This window comes from Petaurus breviceps, unplaced genomic scaffold (assembly GCF_028583685.1).
Source record: "Petaurus breviceps papuanus isolate PSGF00001 unplaced genomic scaffold, PetGlider_PUasm1.0 186, whole genome shotgun sequence".
NCBI lineage: Eukaryota > Metazoa > Chordata > Mammalia > Diprotodontia > Petauridae > Petaurus > Petaurus breviceps.
Window position 1 is genome coordinate 23,989,721 of NW_027185798.1, and position 17,333 is coordinate 24,007,053.

The window sequence follows — 17,333 nt, forward strand, 5'->3', positions numbered from 1 at the left end:
AGAGAAATTCCCTAGAGATAAGGGATTCTGAACCTGGGGTCCATGAACATGTGTGTAATTGTCAAGGCAGCTAGGTGGTGCCATAGCGCATAAAGTACCAGATCTGGAGTCAGGAGGACTCATCTTCTTCAGTTCAAATTTGACTTCAAACAGTTACTAGCTGTGTGATTCTGGGCAAGTCACCTCACTCTGCCTCAGTTTCCTTATCTGTCAGACAAACTGAAGAAGGTAATGGCAAATCACTCCAGTATCTCTGCCAAGAAAACCCCAAATGGGATCACGAAAAGTTGGACACAACTGAAACAATTGAACGACACCAAATATAACTGTATTTCCATATTATTGGTTTCTTTTGTAATACTATGTATTTTATTTTATGCATTTAAAAATATCATTCTGAGAAGAGGTTCAAAGGTATCATTAAACCATCACCAAAGAGTGGTGACACACATAAAGGTGAAAAAATCCAGCTTTAGATGGCAACGTCTTCTTGTCTGTGAATAATGTGCTGTCTACATTGTCACTCATTGCTTCAGGGTCTCTTCAATGACAAATGTACGTTACTGCAAAGAAATCAGACCAATAATCTATATAATGATTATATAATAATAACATAATATATATTATATATAGATATAATCTGATTATATAATAATCAGACCAATAATCTATATAATGGCTTTTGTCCATTATGACACATTTGGATGGATAGCTAGGTGTCTGGACTTGGAGTCAGGAAGATCTGAGTTCAAATCTGGCATTGGATACTTGCCAGTCATGTGACCCTGGGCAACTTACTTAATCTCTGTCTGCCTCAGTTTCCTCTGCTGCAAAATGGGGATACTACCGTGTTTCCCTGATAATAAGACCTATCCCGAAAATAAGCCCTCCTCTTACTGTGTAAGATTCCTCTAAAATAAGCCCTCCCCCGAAAATAAGCCCTATTGAGATTGCTACTGTAGTGAAGGTGATCCCCTGCGCTACACGCTACATTACGGTACATTTTTTTGGTTCACATTTACCTGTTTATTAAAATTGTTGTCAATGTTCATTAAAATAAGCCCTCCCCTGAAAATAAGCCCTCTGGTGTTTTTCTGTCCCAAAAATTTAATAAGACAGTGTCTTATTATCGGGAAAACATGGTAATAGCACTTGCTTCCTAAGACTATTGTGAGGATAGATGAGCTTAAAGAAAACCATTCTTCCAACCTTAAAGTGCTGTGTTATTGTTATTATTATTATTATAACTGGGCATGTAAGATAGATGCTTTAGATGTTTAGTGAGTCAAGCACAGAAATGGTTAGGAAGAAGAAAACAGCCTGGATTGCTTGGGGGAAATTGTGCAGTGCCCTGAACAATCCCGAGCTGCTCCCTAAGAACAAAATCTGTCATTTTAGTACAAATGTATTCCTGGTTGTGCTGTGTGTTAGCAAATCTTATGAAAAATACCAGGAGAAAATATTTATGACAGATATAGCAGGTAAAGACATAATATCTAAAATTCATAAGGAATTAATAAAATTTTTTGTTGTTGTTTAGTTGTTTAGTCATGTCCAACTCTTTGTAGCCCCATCTGGGGTTTTCTTCGCAAAGACACTAGAGTGGTTTGCTATTACCTTCTCCAGCTCATTTGGCAGATGAGGAAACTGAGGCAAACAGGGTGAAGTGACTTTCCCAGGGTCGCACAGCTAGTAAGTGTAGGTCAGATTTGAATTCAGGTCTTCCTGATTCCAGACCTGTTGCCCTACCCACTGCACCACCTAGCCACTCTGCACTGTTAAATATACTAAAGAGCGAAACTGAATCCACCAGGGGGGAAATGTCCAAAGAATGAGAAGAGACTATTAACAAAGGAGGAAATTCATACTATCGGTAACCACTTGGAAAAATGCTGAACCTCACTAACAATCACAGAATCACAGGTTTGTAGGTTTAGAGGGAAAGGAGACCTTACAGGTCATATTGTCTAACCCTCTCATTTACATATGAAGTCAGTCTGTAGGACTGTCTGAGCACAGTTGTGATCCAATGTCTTTTTCCAAGATCACACAGGTAAATAGTTGTTGAGGTTAGGATGGAGGATTGAATTTAAGTCCTTTGATTCTAAAACCTTTTCTTTCTACTATATCACACTACTTCTTAAATCAAAAAGTCCGAATTATAATTACTTTTGGAGGGGCAGAGCCAAGATACCAGAGAAAAGGCAGGGAATCACCTGAACTTCCTCCCTCCAAACCCCTCCAAACAATTTTAAATAATGCCTCAAAACAAATTCTGTAGCAGCACAACCCACAAAAGGATGGGGTAAAGCAATTTTCCAAGCAAAGATGACTTAGAAGATTGGCAAGAAAGGTCTGTTGCTTCAGGGTGAGAGTGGAGCAAAGTCGAGCACAGGCTGTACCCCCAGAAAACCAGGAGCAGACCTTGGGGGAGACTGAATAATGGCAGCAGTGGTGGTTTCCAGACCTCTCAGCCCCCAGATGGTAAGGGGGTCAGACAGCTTGTCAGAAGGAGATTACAAGGGTCCCTTTGCTGGCACTCGGGTCAGGACTCTTGCATTGCTTATACTTGGATTCAGGTTGCAGTGCTGGGTCTCAGTCCCAAGGCAAGGGGATGCACTAGCACACCAGAGCTTGTGGCCACAGGGGTCACGGTTCCAGGGCAGAAAAGAGTGCTTGTGATTGCTCACAGGCCAGAGCACAGGCTAAGAGAGCAATAAACACACCTCTTCTTAGGTCATACCACTTTGGAAGAACTGAAAACTTACAGGTCTCCAGAATTATCTCTGAAAACAGCTGCACAAAAAATCCTGAAGCTTAGGATAGTGCCCCCTCCACTCTGGAAGCAGAGTCCCACTTTAGAGTTAAAAGACAAGAAATAGGCTGGGAAAATGAATAAACAGCAGAAAAAGATCCTGACTATAGAAAGTTACTATGGTGACAGGGAAGATCAAAACAGAAATTCAAAAGAAGACAACAAAGTCAAAACTGTTACATCCAAAGCCTCAAAGTAAAAATAACCTTTGATGTATCTGCTCACATAATTTAAACATGATAAGATTCAATGCTAGTGTGACTGTGGGTATGCTTATATATTACTGGTAGGATTAAAAATTGATATAAAAATAGGATTAAAAATATTGCTGGTAGGATTAAAAATTAAAAATCTTTAGGAGAACAATCTGATTATAAATGTAGCAAAGTTACAAAGCATTCATTCCCATCATTGAAGTTAATATTACCAAAAAGAGAATAACAAAAATTTTGTTATTGCAAACAAATAACCAATAATTGGGCAATGGCTAAATATCAGTGAAATGGAATACTACAGTTTGATTCATTATGAGGGAAATAAAAATATCTAAAAGAACCTGTATGTCCCCACCCACAAACTTCCAGAGGAAAAATCAGTAATGCCTTGGTATGATTTTATCAGGGCTGAGCAGAGTTTGGGTTAAGAGGATATGAGACATGCTGGCCCCTGAAAGTTTGGGGCACTGGAAGAATAGAAGGGAAGTATGACCAGGAGACAATATGACTGGTTAACAGTTTTAATGGGGGGAAGTTATCCAGACTCCCCCTGGGGTGGCATTACCATCCACCATAAGATGATGAGACTGCTACAGCTTCATTGGAGGAAGAGACTAATGTTCAATGATTGACTCTCTTCAGCTACAGGCACAGTGTCTGAAGGGGGTCTTCCTTCTTTCCCCTCCACTCCTGAAGTGTGTTTTGGCAGAGTTAAACAAACAAACCCCCAAAACCTGATTTTGCTCAATTTTTGCCATCTACTACTGCAGGTAGTATTTTGTATTCTTGATTCTCCTATACACTCTTTTGTTCTCATTGTCTATGGGACATTCCTAACTTGAGATCAGAGTGTGCATGGAGTGATGGCCCTGAACAGTTTGGTGTTTTATAACTATCCAGTCTAGGACCCTGAAAATCTAGAATGGGAGTAGACCTGTTAAGTCACAGTTTGATTTTAAAACGATCACATGTTTTTTGTTATCTTTGTTGTTAGCAGGATTGGTTTATTTGTTTACCTAATGTTGAACCATACATGCCTTACTGGTATGAATACAAGTTTATCCTCTTGAATTTTCTTGCCATATTGCTGTAGTCTGTTTAATAGACACTTGTTAGATGATTCTTGACTCCTGTTCAGGAAAAGCTGGATACAGAAATTGATTTAGAGCTGGAAGGTGGACATTATTTTCTCTCCTCATTCAATTCCTTGGGAATTGAGGGACCTGTTCCATAGCACAGCGCATTCCCCAGCCCCACTCCTGCCCCTTTCCATCCCTGGTTCTCATCTGTAGACAATTCTTCACCCTGCCCCCATACTTAGACCTCCCAGGCTAGAATGATACTCTTTCTCACAGCCTGTTTGTGTATCCCCAGGGTGTGAAGAGGTGCTGAAGGATGTGCTGGCCATGGAAAGCACAGCTGCTCTGCAGTATGAACCAGAGATCGGGGACTATGAGGATCAGGTAAGAGATGGACATTGCCTCATCCAGGGAGACAGGATCCACCCCTTCCTAGGGGAACATCTCTGGGCTGGTGGGGTCTGTGGTTCCTTTTCTTTCCTGGTGTTTTTCAGCTTTCATAGTTTGGAGGAGGGCTCCCTCTCCTCAATGAGCAGTTCCCTGGGTTCTACTTGTGTCCTTAGTATCCAGGGTCCAGCTAAGGTTAGGGCACAGCTAAGTCAGCTTCTCAGTGAATGAGTCCTGCTAGCCTGAGCTCTCCAGCCCCTCCGAGCATCAGGCTCCCACCCTGTGGTCTCAGACAGAGCCCACCCATGCATCCCATTTTATAGTAGAGGAAACAGGCTGCAAGAACTTAAGTGATGTGTCTAGGGTCATATAACCGATAGATAGATAATGTAGGATTTGAACCCAGATCTTTCTGTCTCCAACTGCAACATTATTTATTTCTATTGCCCGACCTAGAAACTGCTAAGCTAAAACAAGAAGTCTATGAAAGGAAGTGACCTACAATAAGGATAAAAAGTTAGGTTAGAACCAAGTTCTGAAGGCTTTCCAATGCTAAGTGGAGGAATTTGTGTAGGATTCTAAAGGTAGCCATTGAATGTTATTGAGCAGGGGAGTGATAGCATCAGACCTGTGCTTTAGGAGAATCTCTTTTTGAAGCTGAGTGGAAGATGGATTGGAGAGGGGAGAGGAGGCAAGGAGACCACTTAAGAAGGGAAGAAACATTTATAAAACACCTACTGTGTGCTAAGTGCTTTACAATTATCTTGTAGATCCCCACAACAATTCTGGGAGGTAGACACCAGGATCATCTGCATTTTACTGATGAAGAGAGTGAGGCAGACAGAGGTTAGGTGATTTGCCCAGTGTCTCAGTCAGATGTGAATTCCAGTCTTCTCAGATCTCCATCCACTGCACAAGCTGCCTACGTGGGCTAGGCAAGCAGTGAGGGTGCCGAACCATCATCTGTAAAGTACGTAGCAGATTTAGTGTCCTATGTAAATGCCAGGTACATTCTTCTTGTTTCATTTGATGAGATTGTCCTAAGACAAGTCCCTGTATGGCTGTTATTCTTTTCTACTGAGTGTTGTATGAATCATGTGCAGGTGGATAAAACAATGAGATTCTTTTTGTTTGTTGTTGTGTTTTTTGGTAATTGAACAAAAGTAATGAGATGGAGGGTCCTTGACCAGGGAAAGAGCATCGCTGCACTGTCCCCCAGTAAGGTTCTATCTGTATAATGGGGAGAATTGGAAAATAAGACTAGAAAGGTAGTTTGGGACTCAGGAAGTTTGGGCTTTATTTAACATCGTGATGGGGCGGCTAGGTGGCACAGTGAACAGAGCATCAGCCCTGGAATCAGGAGGACTTGAATTCAAATCTGGACTCAGACACTTAACACATTGTAGCTATGTGACCTTGGGCAAGTCACTTAACCCCAATTTCCCTCCAAAAAAAATTATTTAACATCGTGAGGAAACACTGAAAGGGGTAACAGGATCATCCATTTTCGGAGCTAGAAGGGCCCTTAGAAGCCACTGAGTGCTATCCCCTCCTTTCACAGATGAGGGAACTGAGGCACAGAGAGATTGTGACCAGCCAGGAGTCCTACAGCTAGGAAGTGTGTGAGGCAAGATTCTCACGTGTGTCTTCTGACTCTAAGACCTGTGTTTTGTCCATTGCCCCATCTGGATGTGCTTTAGGAAAGACAGTCTGCTATATAATAGGATGGACTGGAATCTGGGAGGCCAGTGAGGAAATGATCATAATTTTTAAAAAGAAAGAGGAAAAAAATTTCAAGAAAATTTACCAAGGTATCTGCTGAATCTGAAAATATCCACTATTCTATCCTCATAGCCCCCTACCTCTTCTGTGAAGGGAAGGAGGCACAATTTTTCTTGAACAATAATTTGTTCAGTTTCAGGGATTTTCCTGTTCTCCAAAATTCCCTTATGAGGCTTTGCTTTCTTCATTTTAACACTTTGGTTTGTTTGTTTGTTTTTTACATTTTGTAATTTCTATTTAGCTGGGAGGAGAGATTCCTCACTTTGAGCTGTTATTATCCATTTATCTCTCAGTAAGGAGGTTATCTGAGATCAGGTTTGTTGGGGGACCATTAGGCATGGGATGCCTGAGCTGTCAAGGACCACTGCCAAAGGACAAAAGCAACAGACTAGAACAAACATGGGGGAAAAAAACCAGCTCTCTCCTGGTTTATTGATTCCTTCTGACTCCTCTACAGAGATGCTGTCATCTTCTGACCTCTCCCAATGTCTAACAAAATACATGCTCCATAAACATTTGCTGATATTGAAATGTCCATTAGCCTCCATCCAGATCTCTTCCTTGTTAAGTTTTTTCCCATTTCTGGTCCCCATTTTCCATCTCTATAAGACCAGGGTAGTATGGCAGAGTGGGCCAAGCTCTGGTTTTGGAGTCAGAATACCTGGGCTCAAATTCTGCCTCCATCACTGTGGGATGTTAGGCAAGGGACTCTCTGGGTCACAGTTCCTTCATTTGAAAAATGAGGGACTTGGATTCAATGCCCTTTAAATTTATGTGTCTGAGGCCGTATTTAAACTCAGGTCCTCATGACTCCAGGGCAGGCTCTCTATCCACTGGGTCACCTAACCGGTCTCTACTAGAGCTGACATTGTGGGATTCTCCGGGGTCAGTTGGGTCACTGTCTACTCCAAGGGATGGCTGAGTTGTGATAAAGCCCAGGTAGGGCTGGATGGTGAGAGTGCTGGTTGTGATTTCCTGATTGTCCGCTGGGGGTCAGTCTGAGACAGGAGGAAAGGGAGCACAGGCTGGACCTGGGGATATCTCAGAGGGCCTTCGTTAACTTCTGCCGTCACTGGGGCTGAAAGACTGACTGGTGAGCTCTGTGCCCTGAGGCAATGCAAACAGGGGAGGCTATTTTGGGCTCTTCCTAGGAAGAAAACCCGCTAACAAGGGCGCAAGTGTCAGACCCAATTGTTGCTGTACACACACACACACACACACACACACACACACACACACACACACACCATCTCTGGCAACTTTTTTCCTCCGAAACTTGTTTGCTGAGATTCTGATGGAGAAAGTATTGAAAATGTGGAAGAAAAAAATCAGACAATTTCTTGAATTGATTTTTATCAATCAGTCATTCAGCAAATATTTATTAGTCCCTAGCCTGCCTGGCTTGGGCACATTTTTTGTTATTGTCATTCAGTCGTGTCTGACTCTTCATGACCCCATTTGGGGTTTTTCTTAGCAGAGATACTGGAGTGGTTGGCCTTTTCCTTCTCTAGCTCATTTGACAGATGGGGAAACTGAGGCAGACAGGGTGAAGAGACTTGCCCAGGGTCACACAGTGGGAAGATGAGTCTTCCTGACTCTAAACCCAGTGCTCTGTCCACTATGGCTCCACCTAGTGACCCCAATTAGGCACATGGAAGTGCTTAATAAAAGTTTGTTGATCAATTAACTCAAGGAGCTCTTTTACTTTAAATTCCTTAGAAGTCGAAGAAGAAGATGGTGGTGGGGAGGAGACGATATTTAGGAGGCGCCATCATTGATTAACTTCACTCAGCGGCCTCTGAGGTCCTTTCCATGCTGACTCCATGGGCCTTGGGCAGAGTCCTAATGAGGTAATTATTAGTGAAATAATGGGCTCTTAGATTTTCAGTTGGGAGGAAGCTTGGAGGCCTAGTTCAGCTTCCTCATTGGACAGAGGAAGAAACCAAGGCCTAAGGAAATGAAGGGACTTGTCCAAAATCAAACAGGTAGTAAATGTCAGAACCAGGATTTGAACCCAGATCCTCTTGTGTAAGACATGATAAGTCAGCAAACATTTAGTAAGTGCCTTCTATGTACCAGACATGCTTGTAGACAAAGATGAAGGAGGCCATCTCCTCCCGGAGCTCACATTCTGTCTGGGGAATCAATACATGTTCAAGTATATCCAAAATGGATCAAAACAAAGTAATTTAGAGAAGGAAGGAGTCAGGAAGACCTGCGTTCACATCTAGCCTCAGATACTAGCTGTGTGGTCCTAGGCAAGTCACTTCACCCTGTGTGCCTCAGTTTTCCCATCTGTAAAACAAACTGGAGAAGGAAATGACAAACCACTCCAGTGTCTTTGCCAAGAAAGCCCCGAATGGGGTCATGGAGAGTCAGACACAACTGAAACGACTGGACAATCAAACAATCGATTTAGAAGAGGAGGTTCTAGTAGTTGGGGCTATCAGGAAAGAAGATGATGCTTGAGCTGACCTTGGGAGGGAGCTAGAGAGTCTCAGGGCCAGAGGTGAAGGAGGAGTGCAGGGCAGGCATGAGGGCCGTCCGTGCAAAGGCCTGGAGGTGGGAGATATCCTGCTTGAGAACAGCAAGAAGGCAGGTTTGGTCAGACCAAAGAGCAAGTGAAGGAAGATGAAAGGCTGGAAAGGCTGGGAAGGTGCCAAGATGCAGAGAGGGTCCAGGGCCAAATGCATGAATTTGCACTTGGTTCTAGAGGCCATAGATTGGAGCATTGGAGCTCCATAGTCATTGGAGCGCATTCCTGGGCATTGACACCGTGATGCTCTTAGGGTCTTGAAGACAGCACTGGTGGAGAGCAGGCTACGATGGGTCCTACCAAAGCCGAGTCTTTAAATACACACACACAGACACACATGCGGACACAGACACGCATGCACACAGACACACATGCACACACACAGACACACACTCACACACAGACACACATGCACACACAGACAGACACACGCTCACACATAGACACATGCTCACGCACAGAGACACACATGCATGTACACGCACACACACGCACAGAAACACACACAGACACACAGGCACACACGCACATGTGCACACACACAGACACACGCGCGTGCACACACACGCACACACAGACATACACGCAGCAGATGGGCCCGTGTGTCTCTCCACCTAGGACTGACCTGCTGGATTTGGAGAGAGAGCCTCATCACCAGAAGGCTGACCACCAGCAGAGGGGACTAGACTGATGATCTCTGACCCCTTAGGTCTGTGATACCCTCTTGTTTGACCCAACAGCCCAGCAAGCATTTATTAAGCACCTACTCTGTCCTAGGCACAAAGTATCCTACATCTCACTCACTTTGCCCAAGAGTCTTGGTTTTTCTTTCTGTCAAATGGGAATAATAGGGCCATCCAAGGAGCAGGGGATCTAGTCAGCAAGAATACTTTGAACTCTTCTGAGGAAAGAGATGTTTGCAGGCTGTCTTCAAGCAGGGGCTTGTCTGAGCATTCACAGATGGGGTTCTGGGGAGGTAAGGGAGATTTGATCTATCATGGCCAAGCAGACACACAGCTCCTCAGCTTCCAAAGACCCGAGTAGAGCCTTTACCTGAATTCTGGAGATGCTTCCTGGTGCCAGCCAACTAAGGAATGACAGGGCCTGGGTTGGTAACCGGAGAATGGGTTGAGGGAAGGAGGAAGGGGAGAGGATGTGATTATCAGAACTTCAGTGAACCAAATGAATTGGGTCACGTCTGGGGATAGCTTTGGGATCCCAGCTGGTCTGCTGCTTTGGAATTTGTTCCAGGAGCAATTAGAGAGGCCTGCTGAAGGAACCCATTCTTGGGAACAAGGGAAGGGGGTGGGAGTGGTAAGGGGTGGACAATAACAAAGCAGCTGGCCGGGCAGCAAATGCCAAGCCAGGGAGTGCTCCTGGGTCCTGGCAAATGCTGAGAGTTGGGGGTTTGGGGGAGATGGGAGGAAGGGCAGGGCTGTCAGAAATCCAGGCTGCTTCATGAATTTTAAATCCTGTAGGACATTCTATGAAGACTGGATGGGAGCCGGTGACTGAAAAGCTCTGGGTTTATGGGTCACCGAGTCTATCCCCTTCCTCCTTTCTGATTGAGCTCCAGGCTTAATTCATCTGTGGAATTAGGGAGCTGGGGGAAAGCTGATCTGTCAGCATGACCTAGGCTGCGATGTCAACATACGCACCAACACGGGAGACACACTAGGGCCCGTCACTTCCCACTCTGCCTTCAGGCCCATCATCACTGTTTATCATGGCTTAGAAGGTGGGAGGTGATTTATCCAAAGACAAATAACTAATGAGTACTTGGACTGAGACACCATTTACCTCATTCTTTAACAAAATTTTAATTTTATTTCTTTTGCTTTGACATTACCTTCATTTTCTGCACATACCCCTCCCCCTCCTCTACCCAGAAAGCCATTACCATTACCAAAAAATTTAAAAAGAGGAAAGGAAAGAAACAAGCATTTATATAGTGCCTACTGTATACCAGGAACTGTGCTATGCATTAAAAATATTAATTCATTTGATCCTCCCAACAGCCCTGCAAGATAAGTGATGCTGTTGTCCCCATTTTATAGTTGAGGATACTGAGGCAGACCTAGGTTAAGTGACTTGCCTAGGGTCACACAGTTAGTAGGGTCTGAGGCTGTATTTGAACTCAAGTCTTGGCCCAGTGCACTGTGCACCATGGCTCCACTTAGCTGCCTCTAAAAAAGGAAAGAACAAAAGCAGTTTATCAAAATTAACCAAAATATTGATATTCCACATTCCTTTTGGAGGCCAAATTTGGTCATTGTGATTATACAGTGTTAAGTTTTATTTCTGGGCTTTTTTTTTTAGTTCTTTTAGCTTATATTCTCTCTCTTTTTATATATAAATATATGTGTGTGTATGTATATATGCACACACATACATATACGCATACATATATAAATACCTCAGATTTTAATAAAATAGTCATCATGAAGACAATCTGGTGCTGATTAAGAAATAGAGTGATATATTAATGGAATAAATTAGACACACAATACATAGTAGTAAATGACCATTGAAATGTAGTGTTTGACAAATCCAAAGATCTAAGATTTTGAGAAAACAAATCACTATTTGACAAAAATTGATGGGAAAATTGGGAAGCAGTTTGGCAGAAAGTAATTGTATACAAAGATATGGTTGAAATGGGTACATGATTTAAATACAAAGGGTGGTATCATAATGCATATTAGGGCAGCATGGAGTATTTTATCTGTTAGACTTATGGATAAGGGAAGAATTTATGATCAAAGATAGATATGATGGGATGTAAAATGGATAATTTTGACTACATCAAATTAAAAAGGTTCTGCACAAACAAAACCAATGCAGCCAAGATTAGAAGGAAAGAAAAAAATTGGGGGAGAAAAATTCACAGTAAGTCACTCTGATAAAGGCCTCATTTCTCAAATATATAGATAACTAAATCTAATTTATAGGAATTTGAGTCATTCCTCAATTGATAAATGGTCAAAGGATTTGAACAGGCAGTTTTCAGAAGGAGAAATCAAAACTATCTATAGTCATATAAAAATGTTCTAAATCACTTTGATTAGAGAAATGTGAATTAAAACAATTCTGTTGTACCATCTCACATCTATCAGATTGGCTAATATGACAGAAAAGGAAAATGACAAGTGTTGGAGGGGATATGGAAAAATAGAGACACGAATGCCCTGTTGGTGGAGTTGTGAACTGATCCAACCATTCTAGAGAGAAATTTGGAACTATGCCCAAAGGCCTATAAAACTGTGCACACCCTTTGACACAATAATACCACTACTAGGTCTGTATCCCAAAGAGATTAAAGGAAAAGGAAAAGGCCATATAGGTACAAAAATATTTATAGCAGCTCTTTTTTGTGAAGGCAAAGAATTGGAAATTGAAGGGATGCCCATCATTTGGGGAATGGCTTGACAAGTTGTGGTGTATGAGTATAATGGAATATTATAAGAAATGTGCTATTAGAAATGATGGGCAGGATGATTTCAGAAAAGCCTGGAAAGATGTACATGAACTGATACATAGTGAAATTAGAGGAACAGAGAAAACATTGTACACAGCAATAACAATATTGCATGGTGATAAACTGTGAGTGATTGAGCTATTCTGATCAATACAATGATCCAAAGCAATTCTGAAGGATTTATGGTGAAAAATGCTATCCACCTCCAGAGAAAGAAATGATGGAGTCTGAATATAGACTGAAGCATACTTTTTAACTTTCTTTATTATTTTTGTTTCTTTGGTCTGTGATGCTTTGTTTGTTTTTTGCAACATGGCTAATGTGGAAATGTTTTGCATGACTGTACATGTATCATCTATATCAAATTTCTTGCCTTAAGGAGAAAGGAAGGAGGGAGAGAATATGACATTCAAAAAATTTTAATAATGAATTTAAAAAATTTTTGTTTGTATGTAATTGAGAAAAATAAAATAATGATCAAAAAAGAAGAAAAATAAGGAATCACTTGCATATTTTCAAATTATTACAAAAGTCAATTTTATAAAAATTACTTCATTGATGGGGAGGCTAGGTGGCTCAGTGAGTAAAGCACCAGCCCCAGAGTCAGGAGGACCCGAGTTCAGTTCCAGCCTCAGACACTTAACACCCACACAAAAAAAACTAGCCATATAATCTTGGGCAAGTTACTTAATCCCAATTGCCCTCCAAAAAGCAAAAAGCAAAAAAAATAAAATAAATTACGTCATTGAAAGGAAGCCTTTTTTGCAAAATTCTGTGATAATATGAGAGCTAAATATAAGATGCATCTCTATAATTATGAAACAAACCGACTTTCTCATGTCTCACTTCAAAGAGTGTTTATACTAAAAGAAGACATTGACTTTTTTTTTTAGGGACAATGAAAATGAAGAAAATTTGTTTTATAATAATAACCAGCATTTCTATAGCCCTTATGTGTGCCAGACACCAGGCTAAGAACTTACAATAATTATATTATTTGATTCTTACAACAACCGTGAGAAGTAGTTGCTGTTATTATCCTCATTTTAGAGAAAAGGAAAATGAGGTAAATGGGTGAAGGTCACATAGCTAGTAAGTGTCTGAGGCTGGATTTGAACTCAACTCTTCCTGACTCTAGACCCAGTTCTATTCACTGCACCACTTAGTTGAATTTCCTTCTGAATCTTGAATATTTGGTGGATATATTTTTTTAAAAGACTGAGTCCTTTAAATGAATCAGTGAAAGGTCTTCAAATTCAGATTCAGTCAGAAGTGATTGCATTTATGAAAAAAATAGAACTATGTATAATAAATTATGAAATATTGTTTCTATTCGTTTCTCAATTTTAAAAACACCTGTCCTATGATGACAGGGAAATAAAGTCCTACTTGATAATCATTTGAGGGTGTACAGAAGCAATCCTTTTATTTGAAAGACCTGGATCTGAATGGCTAAGAAACCCATTTGCTGCACTGGATCATTTCCCCATCTGAACAAGCACTGTTAGTATGCCTGTCTTGAGAGAGTGCACTAAGACAAATATTTGAATGTGAAAACCTTACATTTCTGGTGTAGGAGAATAGAAAGTTCTCTGGTTCATAAAGCAAAGTAAATACAAATTTCAATGCTTCTGGGAGTATCTCATCTATGTAAAATAGGGTTTTCTGCTGTAGCTGTCATAAAGACAAAACACCCATTTCACTTAGTGGTTGGAAGAGAATCATGAGTGGCGATATCGACAATGCTGCCATATTTTGAGATAAGTACCCCCTCGAAAAGCCCACCCATTACACTGAAGGACCAAATGTGTCAATTGACAAGAAAAATGTTTTTTCCTTGGTCCTTTGAGGGATTCTCAATTTTAGTCTTTCTATTGTAACATTATTATGGTAATAATTTTAAAGTTAGAAATATGAGAATTGAAAATTATTTTTATCAATTAAATAGCTGTTTTACTGTTTTATTTGTGTCTGAGATTTGCTTGTATGTTGTAAAAATTGTTTTAAATTCTTGATCTTATTTGAGTAAAGTACAAGCTAAGATAAAGAGAAGAGGAAATAGATTGACAGTAATTTAATAAGGAAATAACAAAATTGCCATTTATTTGTGTCCTCTTCTGAGCTTTTGGTTTTATTCCTTATATTTACAAATATTTTGGTAATGTTCCTGTTTTCCATTTTTTGCCCTCCTTTTTTCACTAACTCCTCCCACCCCCATCTTTGGGACCAAGCTTAACAAGTTGACATATTGGCCTGTTCTGAAAATCCTTGCTTTCTTCTGCGCCTCTGGACAACCTCTTCTGTGGGAATTGCTTCATCTCCAATCTTCTGAAGTCTCACTTGGCCACTGCTCGGAAAGACTTCAGAGTGGTTTTCATTTCTTAGTGTGGTCATCTAGAAAACTCTTCTCGGGTCCTGCTTATTTTATTTTGCATCTGTTCATGCTTAACTTCTGTGGGATTTTTTTATTTTCTGAATTGTGCTCCTGTCTTTGGATGAGTCCTATGTAACTGCCTAACCCAGGGATCATAGATTATCAGAGCTGCAGGAGTCCTCAGGGGCCATCTACTTCCATTCATACCTGAGTGGAAGCAGGAAGACCAAATTACCTTCTCCCTGTTCCCTCCTAGCTTTTTTTAAGACAGAGGAAAAAACTGGGTCAGAGAGAGGGGAAAAAATACTGTGATTGGAAATGAGTTAAAAATAACCACTGTGTGGGAGGAAATGATAAAATTATATATTTTTGTTCAACACCAGGACAAAAAAACCAGAAAGCCAGGAGCAGGTCCTGGAGACCAATTCTCTTCTCACCCCAAGAAGCCGAACTCAGAGCAGAGTCTTCTGGGAGAAAGTCATTCATGGAAATGAAAGGGTGGTGGGAGGCCAGTGGGACAGGATCTGGGGTTCAGGTGAACTTGAGGACTTTGGGAAGAGGGATGAAAAGATAATCTCTAAGGGCTGCCAACATAGAGAGAGTTTTCTGGGTTTTCTTTTGTTTGGTTGTTTTTTGCCACTATGGATATTGAAAGGCTATTTAGTATAACAGATGGAAATCTGAATCTAGGAAATCTAACTTTGAATCTTACCTTTGAACCTCCTTCCCCCCATTTTAAATCAGACATGTTTTCTCTGGTCTAGGGCTAGGGTGAGGAATGGCCCTCTAGGTCCTCAAGGGCAGCCCTTTGACTCAATTCAAACTTCACAGAACAAATCCCCTCAATAAAAGGATTTGTTCTGGGGCTGCTAGGTAACACAGTGAGTAGAGCGCCAGCCCTGGAGCCAGGAAGACCTGAGTTTGGATCTGGCCTCAGACACTTAACACACACAAAAAAACTAGCCATGTGACCTTGAGCAAGTTACTTAACCCCAATTTCCCTCCAAAAAGCAAAAAAAAAAAAAAAAGGATTTGTTCTGTAAAACTTGGACTCAGTCAAAAGACTGCACTCGAGGACCTAGAAGACCCTGTGTGGCCTCAAGGTCACAGGTTCCCCACCTCTGGTTTAGAGAGTCCCAGTGAGAAAAGAAAACTCTCTCTCTCAGTTTTGATGGGCACTTATCCTCTTAGAGAGTTTTCTGTACCACTGAGAGGTTAATGAACCTGTCCAGGGTCCTTCGGTCCTACCCCAGACTGCCTCTCCTTGGGCACTTTCACTGACTGTGTGACCATAAACAAGTTCTATAACCTCTCAGTTTCCTCATCTGTAAAAGGGACACAAGAGTAAATATACTACCTCCCTCATGGGTTATTGTGAAATTGTGTGTGGCAGGTGTGGACATAGGAGTGGGGTGACAGAAGTGGAATCTTCCTTCTTTTTTATCTTGGGTTCTATGTCCTGGAATCCCTGCCCTCCTCCAGCACCAGAACAACCCCCCTCTACCAGAGGGGAAGGGGACTGGAGACAAATAAGTCAAACTCAGGACAGTGGAGGCATCAGAGCATCTCAGAGCATCTAAGCTCAAATCCCCACTCTTGGGTTTGATCCCTGTGTGGCCTCAGCTAGGTCACATTTGGTCCCTAGGCCTTGATTTTCCTCTTTTGTAAAAGGAAGGGGTAGAGCAGAAAGCCTCTGAGGTTCCTCTTAGTGTTAGAGCTATAATCCTAGGAGCAAACATATATTAAACACCTGCTGTATACGGGGTTCTGAGTATACAAAAGTAAAACAATTCCTGCCTCTAAGAAGCTTAGACAAAGTAATTTAAGAGGGAGAAAGAGCTAACAAGTGGGCAGTCGAAGATGGTCTTATGTGGGGATGGGGAGGGGGCACCTGAGCTGAGCCCTAAAGGGATTTTAAATGGTGGGGGTGAGGAGGGAGAGGACGCGGTCTATGCAAAGGCATGGCAGTGGAAGACAGAGACTTGTAGAGAAGAGCAAGCAGGCCAGCTTTGTTGGAGCACAGAGGGCACGAGGAGGATTCATGCAAGGCTGGCAAAGCCCTCAGAGTTCATCTAGTGTTCTAGTCCAGCCCCCATCACTTTACAGAGGAGGAAATGGAGGCCATGGATGGAGAAGGTGTTTGCTGGAGGACACAGGGCAGAGCCAGGATTAGGACGAAGGTCTTCTGACTCCCAATCAATAAGCATCTGTTTAAATACCTGTTATGTTCCAGATGCTGTGCTGGGCACTGAGAACACAGATGCAAAAATGGAAGTCCCTCCCTGCCCTCAAGACGCTTATCGTCTATTGGTCCAGTCTCTTTTCTATAGGAAAGTCAAGAAAGCAGAGTTTGGTTTCCATGCTGGTTGGGGCTGCTGCTTCCAGCATCCTCTCAAAGAAAGCCTCTGCCTCAGCCTTGGGGGGTTGGGGGACCATTCTTTGCTTTTCTTGGGAAATGCGCCTAAAATGCTTAAGATGGCACTTGGTTTACCGAGCAGGGTCATCACAATGTCTTTATAAGCCCTTACTCCTCCGTCCCCCAAAAGTCACCTAATTTAAAATTTTCCAGAATGCCAGAATTCACTCATTGGAAGAAGAGGAGTAGAGAAAGAGACAGACAGAGATAGAGACAAAGAGACAGAGACAGGAAGACACAGAGAGAGAAGT

At 41.9% G+C, this 17,333-nt stretch overlaps 1 protein-coding gene across 1 annotated transcript in view; it reads left to right on the top strand.

Moving 5' to 3' along the window:
- Positions 1-17,333, top strand: part of RAB11FIP4 (RAB11 family interacting protein 4) — a 178,806-nt gene that overhangs the window by 39,937 nt on the left and 121,536 nt on the right. Inside the window, exon 3 of the mRNA XM_069089871.1 lies at positions 4,405-4,493. Coding sequence (XP_068945972.1) covers positions 4,405-4,493 — 89 coding nt within the window. The remainder of the gene's footprint in view (positions 1-4,404; positions 4,494-17,333) is intronic.